General features: G+C 41.3%; 1 protein-coding gene across 1 annotated transcript in view; it reads left to right on the plus strand.

Annotated features, from left to right (window-relative positions):
* Positions 1 to 12,637, plus strand: part of Igf2bp2 (insulin like growth factor 2 mRNA binding protein 2) — a 152,996-nt gene that overhangs the window by 118,870 nt on the left and 21,489 nt on the right. The window contains exons 5-8 of the mRNA XM_048347006.1: positions 679 to 742; positions 3,571 to 3,843; positions 6,291 to 6,425; positions 12,246 to 12,368. Coding sequence (XP_048202963.1) covers positions 679 to 742; positions 3,571 to 3,843; positions 6,291 to 6,425; positions 12,246 to 12,368 — 595 coding nt within the window. The remainder of the gene's footprint in view (positions 1 to 678; positions 743 to 3,570; positions 3,844 to 6,290; positions 6,426 to 12,245; positions 12,369 to 12,637) is intronic.

Consider the following 12,637-nt stretch of genomic DNA (forward strand, 5'->3'; position numbering starts at 1 on the left):
TCACTATGGCAGTATGAGGTCAAAATTGTCACAAGGTCGCAATGGTAATGTGAGGTTACAATTGCAATGAGGCCTCCATGGATCAGTGATGTCACAATGGGGTCAACAATACCCCAATGGGAATATAAAGTCACAATGGGTCTGTGATACCTAAATGGCAGTATGAAGGAGCAATGGTCATGAGGTCACAATGAAGCTATGAGGTCACAATGGACTAGTGATGTCACAATGGCAATATGAGGGAGCAATGCTCACAATATATGTGAGGTTACAATGGGTCTGTTATATCATAATGTAAAGTCATAATCATTATGAGCTCACAATGTGTTGTGATGACCACAATGCAACGTGAGTTCATAGTGTTCATGAGGTCACAATGGGAATCTTTGATGTCACAATGGCAATGTGACGTCACAGTGAGTCCATGATGTCACATTGGGTCTGTGAATTCACAATGGTGATGAGGTCACAACAGATGGCAGACTAGAGATAGGGCAGTACCAGGGCTCTGTCTGTTCAATCAAATACAAAGCTCTAACCTGGAAATCCAGCTTGAGAGTGGACACCATGGAAAGGAAAGCAGTCAGAGCCTAGCACCAATCAAGCAACATCAAAACTTATATCTTGGAAAGAAGGGAAAAATAACAGAAAGATAATGTAGGTTTTGCTTCTCTCCAGTCAACACAGACACAGAAACTGCGGTTGTCAATGTCACCTATGCAACAAGAGAAGAAGCAAAAATGTAAGTGGCTTTGTGCTTGTTTCCTTACAGGCTTGTTTTGGTTTGTCTTTAAATTCCATTGAGTCCTGCATTCATACATCTTTTCTGAAAAGACTATTAGTGATCCCATGTCCACTTTGACATAGCCCAAGAATGCATGGCACCTGAGTTGCCTTGGACCTATTGGGACATGCCCAGGTATTCCTGCCTCCTTTGACATATCAGCCAGGCTCCAAGGCATTCCTACTAGTCTGTTTGGTGCCTATACAGATTCTCTATCTTAAACAGTGCTGAGCTTTGACATCAAAAGAAGGCAAGAGTAAAAGAATAGAAGACACTAGCTCGGTGACACCATGTCTGCTAGGCCCTCCTAAACTACTTTTACTTGGACCTTCCTCCAACCATTGTGAGAAAATTTCAGCCGTCTTCTGTCCATCCTCATTGAATGAATACTAAAACAATAGTTTTTCCTCCATGCAATATTAAAATGAACATGGTACCCTATCTCCCTTCTTCAGTTCCAAAGGTGCTGCTTGGTAATAAATTCATCAACCCTGAACATTACCCTAGAGTAGTAGTGGTTATTGTTTATCCCTTATCCCATTAATAGCTATTTTTAAATAACTTGACTAAGCCAGGTACTGGTAGCTTATGCCTATAATCCTTAGCTAGTTGGGGGACTGAGAGGGAAGATCTTGGTTCCAGGCCTGGCCAAGCATAAAAATCCACGAGACCCTATCTCAGTAGGAGAAACTGAATGTGGTGGCTTGCATCTGTCATCCCAGCTACAACAGAAGGTCTAAGTAGGAGGGTTGAGGTCCAGGTCATCCTGCAGAAAAAGCAAGTTCAAACCCAATACCACCAGAAATGTGATTTTAAGATTAAAGAGCCTAAATGTTCTCTTAATTTCCCAAGGGATAGTAAGTGTTGAAAGCTTTCCAGAGGGACACTCACCAGTAATTAAGAGTAACAGTAAAAGCTGGGTGCTGGTAGCTCACACCAGTAATCTTAGCTACTAAGATTAGCGAGGATCAAGGTTCCAAGCCAGCACAGGCAGGGAAGTCTATGGAATTCTTATCTTTAATTAACCACCAAAAAGCCAGAAGTGGAGCTGTGGCTCAGGTGGTAGATCACTTACCTTGAGCAAAAAAAGCTTAGAGACAGTGCCCAAGCCCTGAGTTCAAGCCCACGATAGGCACTTAGAAAAAAAAAAAAAGTAATCTTAGAGGAGGAAAGATGTAGAAAATGTAATAAAGATGGGTGACCTTTTTTTAGAAAAAGAGGGCTGGGGGTGAGGCTCAGTGGAAAAATACTGGCCTACCCTGTGCTGGGTACTGGGTTGGATTCCTAGCGTTGCAAAAAACAAAAACAACAACAAAAAACAAGTTATGTAAGATTTCTGTTATACTCTGACTCAATAATTCTAGGAATATGTCCTCTGTGTGAAACTGTAGTTGCAAAGCTACTCGTGGTAACACTGGATGTCGCTGTAGAAGGTACTCACCAGGTACCAGTGGCTTATGCCTATAATCCTTTCAAGAGCAATCCTGGTTCAAAGCTGTCACAATCAGGGGCTGGGAATATGGCCTAATGGTAAAGTGCTTGCCTCATATATATGAAGCCCTGGGTTCAATTCATCAGCATTCCTCACATATATAGAAAAAGCCAGAAGTAATGCTGTGGCTCCAGTGGTAGAGTGCCTTGAGCAAAAAGAAGCCAGTGACAGTGCTCAGGCCCTGAATTCAAGCCCCAGGATTGGCAAAAAAATAAACAACAAAAGCTATCATAATCAGAAAAGTCAGCAGGACTTTACTCCAATTAACCACCAAAAAAAGCCAAAAGTGGATCTGTGGCTCAAGTGGTAGAGTACCAGTCTTGAGCAAAAATGCTAAGGGACAGTGCCCAAGCCCTGGGTTCAAGCCCTAGTGCCTGAACCAAAAAAACCCAAACAACCAAAAAACAATGACAAAAAAAATCTGTAAAAGATGGCACATAATCTAAGTATCTAACAGAGAATTACCTAAAAAATTGTAGTAACAGATTTTTAAATAGCCATTTAAAATTATTCCAAAAAGTATATAATGATTTGGAAGATGTTTAGCATATTAATGTTTTATTAGTATATCTTAATTGCAAAGTGGGTATTAATTGGATTTTAAAGGTTCAAAAATAGTATACAATTTTAATCCATTTTTAATAAATAATATATGTAAGCAAGAGAGGAAATACATACTAGAATACATTATGATTTTTCTAATTTACATGTATACAGTTCTGAATTTTCTCAGAAATTTAAGTATTTTTTGTTAGCATTTAAAATAATCATAGAGTATGTGTTAATGATTAAAAGATGAATGGTGGGCTGGGGATATAGCCTAGTGGCAAGAGTGCCTGCCTCATATACACGAGGCCCTAGGTTCGATTCCCCAGCACCACATATACAGAAAACGGCCAGAAGCGGCGCTGTGGCTCAAGTGGCAGAGTGCTAGCCTTGAGCGGGAAGAAGCCAGGGACAGTTCTCAGGCCCTGAGTCCAAGGCCCAGGACTGGCCAAAAAAAAAAAAAAAAGATGAATGGTAATTTTGTACCAGTATTCACTGGGTTTGGTGAAAGTAGTGAAGAAGAAGCAAGAATGCAAATTGTATATCAATTCTGAGGCCTAGACAGTGTGATTACTTGTTTGTTAACCTCAAAAAGCTGTGAAGGAGCAGAGATGCTGTTTGTCTTGCTCATCTCAGTATCCTCAGTGCCTGGCACCAGCACCCACAGAGGCGCCTGGCAAACAAAAGCGAATGGGTCTTTCTTGATTTTCCTCTCTGATGAAGCTTCTTCAACCCTCCTGCATTTCAGAGCCATCGAGAAGCTAAGTGGGCATCAGTTTGAGAACTATTCCTTCAAGATTTCCTACATCCCGGATGAAGAGGTGAGCTCCCCTTCGCCCCCTCAGCGAGCTCAGCGTGGGGACCACTCTTCCCGGGAGCAAGGCCACGCCCCTGGGGGCTCTTCTCAGGCCAGACAGATTGATTTCCCACTTCGGATCCTGGTCCCCACCCAGTTTGTTGGTGCCATCATCGGAAAGGAGGGCTTGACCATAAAGAACATCACTAAGCAGACCCAGTCCCGGTATGTGCCTCCAGGGTTTCCTTTGCTTCCTCCTGAGGGGTCCCCTGAGTCCTGGGGCCTCAGCCACCCTCAGAGCACTCTTGCTTACATCAGCAGTGGGGGGTGCTGTGCTCTCTGAGACAGGGGCTTCTCATCAGGACTACTAACAGACTAACATCAATATTGGGACTGTGATGCACTCTCATGCTAATCACCTAACACGACTTTCTGGAAGGCTAAAGGTCTATAAAGAAAGTACTGTAATCCTAGCTACTCAGGAGGCTGAGCTCTGAGGATCATGGTTCAAAGTCAGCTTGGGCATGTGATTCTTATCTCCAATTAACTACTACAAAGCTGGAAATGGAGCTGTGCCTCGAAGTGGTAGAGCCTTGAACACTAAAGTTCAGGGACTGTGTCCAAGCCCTGGGGCTCAAGCTCCAGAATTGGTACTAAAAAAGAAAGCACTGATGACCTCTTAGCCAAGGACTGTCCCATAACCTAACTAATACTATGAACGCAATCAATACTAACACAGCTGAGGTATGGGGCTCTGTGGGATATTAGAACTTGCTCTTTTCAGCCCTTACTTCCTGCCCTGAGTCAGAACCCTGAGGGTAGCCATTCTTGTGACCACCAAGGTAGTCTCACATAGAAGTGGTGAGTCACTGCTGCAGTAAGCCAGCAGGAAAGTACACTGACTGGACTTGTGTCTGGCTTTCTGGTTTGAGGATATTGAACTGGTGGTAGTAGTCAGTGAATAAAATGACTTGTGGAGCTGAGTTTTATATTAAGACCACACAGCACAAAATGTAATGAAATGAAGAAAATATGATACTTAAAAATAATTACTCGTGTTTAAGTTTGCTTAATTGATATACGATCTTGATGTGATTTATTTTTTTTTAACAGTCTTAGGGCTTAAATTTAGTGCTGTTCCTGTGCATTTTTTTTCTTGGTCAAGGCTAGCACTCTACCACTTGAGCCACACCTCCACTTCCAGCTTTTTTGCTAGGTAGTTGAAGATAAGAGTCTCATAGACGTTCCTGCTCAGGATGGCTTTGAAACAAAATTTTCAGAACTAAGCCTCCTGAATAGCTAGGATTAATGGTAGGAGCCACCATTGCCCAGCAAGATAGATATAGATAGGTAGATAGGAAGGAAGGAAGGAAGGAAGGAAGGAAGGAAGGTAGGTATTTTAAGCAAGCATCATTTACTTGTTCTATACAAAAAGGGATTACTATTTTTTTCAGAGTGTACGAACTATAACCATTAGGCAAGATTAAGTGAAATCATTAAAAGGTGCTAGTGGTTCAAATCTGTAAACCTAGCTACTGAGAAGGCTGAGATTTTAGGTTGAGGTTTAAAACTAGGGCCAAAAATTCTGAGACTCTTATCTCCAGTTAACCCACAAAAGCCAGAAGTGGAGGTGTGGTTCAAGTGGTAGAGCAAAAAGCTAAGTGAGAACATAAGGCTGTGAGTTCAGGTCATAGGCCATTGAGTGAATACCTTGCAATCTAAAAGAGAAAATGCTGTTTTCTTCAAAGTGACCGAGTTACCTCCAAGTATAGAACCTTACATGGATGAAGCTCAGAATACAGACTCCCAGGAAGGAAATGATGAAATTTCATAGTTATTGCTTGGTGTTGCTTTTATTTTAAATGCCCCCTTTCCCCCTACCAAGTTTGCTTCACTGTGAAAGTGATTTTTTTAATTTATATCTTTTTATTTCAAAAATGGTTTAAGCTAGCTTGAAAATTGGAACAAGTTTAAATTGAAGTGCAATGTACTCTCAAATATGCTCATTTTTAGGAAATGGCCTAAAGACTTGGCTCTGGGCTTTCTGATCGCCAAAGTAAAAAGGGATACAATCAATTATGAGATTTTTGAAAGTTAACAAAATCAAGTAGGGCTACAACTACCCAAAAACATCTGGTAAAGTTATCATTGAGCCATTAGTTTTAAGAGCCTAGAGGAAGGCAGGCTGCCAATGGAAGGGAAACCCAAAGCTTAGAGAGTCAGAGCAAGGGCATGCCTCTGTTTTCTATCCACACTCGAATATATAAAGCATACTTGAATTCGGTATTTGGATTTGGATTAACATATGGCTTTTTAAAAGCTGCAGTCAGTTGAGAGAGTAGCCCTGTGCCAGCATTCTCACTCGACTCTTCACTTCTACAGTCATTTAGAAGATGGGACAGATAGGTCATTCTCCAACTCAGCTTCATCACCAAGGTGGTCTGGTGCCTTTATACCACAGCACTCCTGTAAGAATAGTCCCCTTCTAATTGGATTAAAGTCTGACACGAAACCCCTGCACTGCTTGCTTGCCTCCCTCTTGGAGAATGGCATTGGTTACAGCTGTGCAAATGATGCTTTCTGGTGCCTGGGTCCTTGCTATCCTTTGGCTGTTTTCTTGGGTCCTATCCCAGATAAAATTGTACTTACAGCTTCTGATTGTTTTCCTACAGGGTAGACATCCATAGAAAGGAGAACTCTGGGGCTGCTGAGAAGCCTGTCACCATTCATGCCACCCCAGAGGGGACATCTGAAGCATGCCGCATGATTCTTGAGATCATGCAGAAAGAAGCTGATGAGACCAAACTGTAAGTTTATTTGATATTCCCCTCTGCACTCAACTGAGTACAAAGCAAGAAATGTTATCCAGGTGCCAGTGTTGCCTACTCTTAATCCTAGCTGCACTCCAGAGGCTGAGATCTGAGGATCATGGTTCGAAGCCAGCCCAAACAAGAAAGTCCATGAGACTCTTTTCTCCAGTTAACCACTAAAAAGCCAGAAGTGGAAACTGTGGCTCAAGAGTGCCATCCTTGAGTGATAAAGCTAAGGGACAACGCCCAGATTCTCACTTCAAGTTCCAAGACCAGCGAACCTCCCCCTTGCCCCACAAAGTTACTAGTCACATGGTGCTATTGAGTACTTTAGATAGGACTAGGACAATCAGGAACAGAATGTTTTATTTTCACAAACTCAAATTTAAATAGTCAGATGGCTAATGGCTATTGTTGCACAATGTAGATGTAGAATGTACATTGTTGCTGGGTGCTAGTAACTCATGCCTGTAATGCTAGCTACTCAGGAGATTAAGATCTGAAAATGATGGTTCAAAGCCAGCAAAGGCAGGGAGTCCATGAGACTCTTATCTCCAATTAACTACGAAAAAAAAAGAGAGCAAAGTCTTCTTTCATTGTTCAGGAATTGTTTTTACCATGCATCTAGACTATTTGAATTCTTAAATTAGGATTGCATTTTCTTAGATGAGTGGCAATTTTACTTTTTTCTTCTCTCTTCCCCCTCCCTTTCTTTCATGAAGTAGTGCTCTTAGGGTTCCATGATGTAATAAGCATTCTATCAGTTTGTATGGCAAATAAAAGATCTTGCTAATAAACAAGTTGGTTTTATATTATGATAAGTGAATGGTAATAGAATAGATGATATAATATTTTTAAAAACTGTCAAATCCGTGGGGTTGGGAATATGGCCTAGTGGCAAGAGTGCTTGCCTCCCATACATGAAGCCCAGGGTTCGATTCCCCAGCACCACATATACAGAAAATGGCCAGAAGTGGCTCTGTGGCTCAAGTGGCAGAGTGCTAGTCTTGAGCAAAAAGAAGCCAGGGACCGTGCTCAGGCCCTGAGTTCAAGCCCCAGGACTGGCACAAAAAAAAAAAAAAAAAAGGAAAAAAAGTAACTGTCAAATTGGCAAAAATTTGCAGGCAGTGGTAGCAGTTTGTGAATTGAATATTAAATTAATTTGGCAAATAATGTAACATATGACTGTTCTGAAACCAAGAAGATGAAAGTCATTTGTGAGAGGAACTTTGCAAATCTGTACTGAAAATTTTCCTTCCTTTTACCAATTATTAGCTGTCCCCAGGACTTAGGGAACCCTCCAAAAAAAGGCATAACCCTTTTTTCATCTAAATTATTGAGACTTTAATATCTTCCTCCTCCCTTTGACTGAGGAAAATATAGTCAAGAGGCTGGGAATGTGGTTTAGTGGTAGAGTGCATGCCTATCAGAACCACATAAATAGAAAAGGCTGGAACTGATACTGTAGTTCAAGAGGTAGAGTGCTAGCCTTGATTAAAAAAAGAAGCCAGCCAAGCGGTATGGAGATTCCTCAGAAGGCTCCCCTATGACCCAGCAGCCCCACTTTTGGGCATCTACTCAAAAGACCACAAACAAGAACACACTAAAGCCACCAGCACAACAGTGTTGATCGCAGCACAATTTGTCATAGCTAAAATATGGAACCAACCCAGATGCCCCTCAGTAGACGAATGGATCAGGAAAATGTGGTACATATACACAATGGAATTTTATGCCTCTATCAGAAAGAATGACATTGCCCCATTCGTAGGGAAATGGAAGGACTTGGAAAAAATTATACTAAGCGAGTGAGCCAGACCCAAAGAAACATGGGCTCTATGGTCTCCCTCATAGGGAATAATTAGCATAGGTTTAGGCTAGTCACAGCAGAGGATCACAAGAGCCTAATAGCTATGCCCCTATGAATGCATAAGATTATGCTAAGTGAAATGAACTCCACGTTATGGAAACGAATGATATATCACTGTTGTAATTACTTTCAACATGCCATGTGAAACCATAGCTTCTTTTCTTGATGATCCTCTTGTATCCCCTTCCTGTGGTTGTACCTGCACTATCACTGTATCTTATCTGAGTACATTGGAAACTGTATATACTGGTATTAGAACTAGCAAAGTGAAAGGGAATATCAAAATCGAGAGACACAGAATAAAAAGAGAAACGACTACAAAAGCAATACTTGCAAAACTGTTTGGTGTAAACCAACTGAACAACTCATGGGGGGAAAGGGAAAGGGGGAGGGGGAGGGGGGAATGAGAGAGGGGGTAACAAACAGTACAAGAAATGTATCCAATGCCTAACATATGAAACTGTAACCTCTGTACATCACTTTGACAATAAGAAAAAAAAAAGAAGACAATATACTATAAATCAACTGTACAACTTGGGGGGAGGGGATAAGAAGGGGGAGGGGGGAGAAAAATGAGGGAGGAGGTAACACATTTGATACATATGAAATTGTAACCCTCTGTACATCACTTTGACAATAAATTAATTAATTTTAAAAAAGAAACCAGCGACAGTGCTCAGTCTCTGAGTCCCAAGCTCCAGGACTGGCAAAAAAAGAAAAAAGAAAAAAGCATAGTCAAATAGAATGATCTGTAAATTGAATTTTAAGTTTTATATAGAGACAAGCTACAGTTTGAATACTTTTGATCTTTTCTTCTCTTTGTTTTTTATGTGCCTTTACTGGGGCTTGAACTTAGGAACTCAAACTCTCCACTAGCTTTTTACTTAAGGCATATCATCTACATATCATCTTTACCATATCATCTACACCTTCATTTCTGCCTATTTTGCTGGTTAGTTGGAGATAAAGAGTCTTGGATTTTTCTGCCCACGCAGAATTTGAACAACAGTCTTAATTCTCAGCTACTCAAATAGCTAGGACTACAGGCATGAGCCATTGTCACCTAGCTCACCTTTGAAATGAAGTTTTTGGAGTACCTGCACTGTGCTAAGCATCGTGATGATTGTTAAAAGCTACAGCCATGAGTAAAATCCAGTCTTGCTTTGAGGGAGCTTACAGTCCAGTTGGAGAGACACTCACTAAAGAAATAATTATACCAGTAAGTAATTAAGTGCAGCTGTGAGAAATGCTACAGTGGAAAAATGCGGTGTCTTATGACTACATGTCATGTGAGGCCCTAATCAAGGTTTTATAGGACAGGAAGGGATGTGAGGGTTTTAAGGAAAATGTTGCTGTGTAGGTGACAGAGTTTTGATGGGGGAGGAGGGTGAGTAGAGAGCAAAAGATGCAGGAGAACCAGGATTCTAGCCTTTAATATTATTCATTTCCGAAGTGTTTATTGAGCACCTTCCTATGTGCCAGGCACTGCTTTGCATGCCAGGAACTGAGCAGTGAACAAATTGGACCAAACAGTCTGCCCTCTACAAGTTACTTTCTGGGAGAGCTTTTTTAAACAGCATAATTTTCCAAGCTTTTCCTGTAGTAATGCATCTTTCCAGCAATTTGGTCTCAAGTAATAAGAAACATAAGTGGCTTAAATAGTAAGAAATAATTATGTCTCATAACAGGAAGCCCTAAGTTAGAGTAACTTTAAGGCCCTTTGAGTCACGGATTCAAAAGACCTGTGAGGACATTTTTCTGATTTCCTTTCCTTGAGCTGCCTCCCATCCTCTCGGTGGTGATATATGATTGGATTTCAGATATTCTATTCCCACAGAAAAATATTCTAAGCTTGAAGAAGGACATCACTTTCTTGTACCTATTAAAAAAACTGTTTTTGAGGATTTTGCTGAAACACATGTGACATAAAATTTACCATGTTGGGGCTGGGAATACAGCCTAGTGGCAAGAGTGCTTGCCTCTTATACATGAAGCCCTGGGTTCGATTCCTCAACACCACATAAATTGAAAACGTCCAGAAGTCCAGGCGCTGTGGCTCAAGTGGCAGAGTACTAGACTAGCCTTGAGTAAAAAGAAGGCAGGGACAGTGCTCAGTCCCTGATTTCAAGGCCCAGGAGTAGCAAAAAAATATATATTACCATGTTAACCTTTAAAGAAATTGTTTTAGCATACTAAAGTTTGAACTCAGAGCCTCTCACTTGCTCGGCAGGCTCTCTGTCAATTGAACCGCTAGCCCCTTTTTGCTTTGGTTATTTTTAAATAGGGTCTCCTGTTAGGCCTGGCTGTGCTGGACTGTGATTCTCCTACTTATTTTTCCCAGTGGCTTTCTCATTGACACATTCAGCCATTGGTTGAGAAAAAGTGTTGAGATCTTTTTTTCTTTTCTTTTATCTTTGGACTGATCCTGGAGCCTGAACTCAGGTGCTGTCCCTGAGCTTCTTTTGCTCAAGACTAGCACTCTACCACTTGAGCCACAGCGCTACTTGCATCTTTTTTTTTTTTTTTTTTTTTGGTAGTTTATTGGAGATAGTCTCATAGATTTTCCTGCCTGGACTGGCTTCAAATCCTGATATTCAGATTTCAACCTCCTGAGTAGCTAGATTAAAAGTGGGAGCCACAGATACGCAGCACTTGTGAATTTTTTGGTGGAGAGGATCCCAAACTGGCCTCAAACTATGAGGCCCTGATCTCTCTCCCTCCTAAGTAGCTAGAGTTACAGTTGAGCCACTACACCTGGCTCCATCTTAACCTTTTTTTTTTTTTTTTTGGCCAGTCCTGGGCCTTGGACTCAGGGCCTGAGCACTGTCCCTGGCTTCTTCCCGCTCAAGGCTAGCACTCCGCCACTTGAGCCACAGCGCCACTTCTGGCCATTTTCTGTATATGTGGTGCTGGGGAATCGAACCTAGGGCCTCGTGTATCCGAGGCAGGCACTCTTGCCACTAGGCTATATCCCCAGCCCTCATCTTAACCATTTTTAAGTATTCAATTCAATTGTGTTAAATGTATTCATTCACATTGTTATGAAATCAATATCCAGAACTTTCTTATCTTGCTGATTCGAAATTTTGTAACCATGAAATAGCTTTCCATGTCTAACTTACCTCACCCTTGGTGAACCCCACCCTTCTACTTTCTGTTCTTACAAGTTTGATTGGATACTTCATGGAATCACAGAGTATTTGTCTTCTTGTGATGGATTTTTTTTACTAAACATCAGGTTCATCCATGTTGTAGCATGAACAGGATTTCCTTCCCTTTAAGTCTACAGAGTATTTCATTGTGTTTGTGTGCCACATATGTTTTATCTGTTTGTTCATGATGGGTATTTTGTGTTTCTCCATCTCACTGCTAATGAATATTGTTACTGTGACTGAGTTTGCAGATAGTTTTGTTTCCGATTCTTTTAGATAGATGCCCAGATTGAAATTGCTGAATCATATGGTGGTTCTGTGTTTAATTCATGCCTCACTGGCCAGATCTGCCTCATGGAGCCACTGCTAACCAATAACTTCAAGGAAGTTGAATCACCTTGGTTTAACTTAGATTAATCAGAATTCATGAGCTGGAATTGGTGAGGAATCTGCTTCACCTAGTCCATGGCCACTTAGCATATAAAACAACAACAACAACAACAACAAGCAGAGTAAGCCAGGTGACTCATGAATCATGCCTGTAATCCTAGCTACTCAGGAAGATGAAATCTAAAGGAACTCAGTCCAAGGCCAGCCTGCACAGAAAAGTCCAGGAGATTCTGTCTCTAGTTAATTATCAAACCCAGACTAAACAATGGCTTAAGGGCAGAGCACCAGCTGAATAAACAAGCTGAGCCCAACGCAATGCCCTGGGTTCAAACACCAGTACCAACAAAAAAGAAAAGTAAATGCATCTTACATCTTAAGTATTCAATGACTGTTTGTATCTTTCAGAGCGGAAGAGATTCCTTTGAAAATCTTGGCCCACAATGGCTTGGTTGGAAGACTGATTGGCAAAGAAGGCAGAAATTTGAAGAAAATTGAACATGAGACAGGGACCAAGATAACCATCTCATCGTAAGTCGCCAGTTAGCATTAGTTGTGGCTATTTGAACACTTCTGCATCCTGAACGTACTCAGCTGCATTTATTCATTGTACCATGATAAGACTCTCTCCATTATGATCAGAAACAAAGGCTGGGGATGTGGCTTAGTGGCAAGAGTGCTTGTCTAGCTTGAACAAGGCCCTAGAGTTTATCATAATACTACAAAACAACTGCAACCCCCAAAAAGATCCCGCCCCCCAAAAGGTCCACTTACTCAGATTGACTAGTCAAATATGCCCT

The sequence above is a fragment of the Perognathus longimembris genome, chromosome 5 (genome assembly GCF_023159225.1).
Source record: "Perognathus longimembris pacificus isolate PPM17 chromosome 5, ASM2315922v1, whole genome shotgun sequence".
Classification (NCBI taxonomy): domain Eukaryota; kingdom Metazoa; phylum Chordata; class Mammalia; order Rodentia; family Heteromyidae; genus Perognathus; species Perognathus longimembris.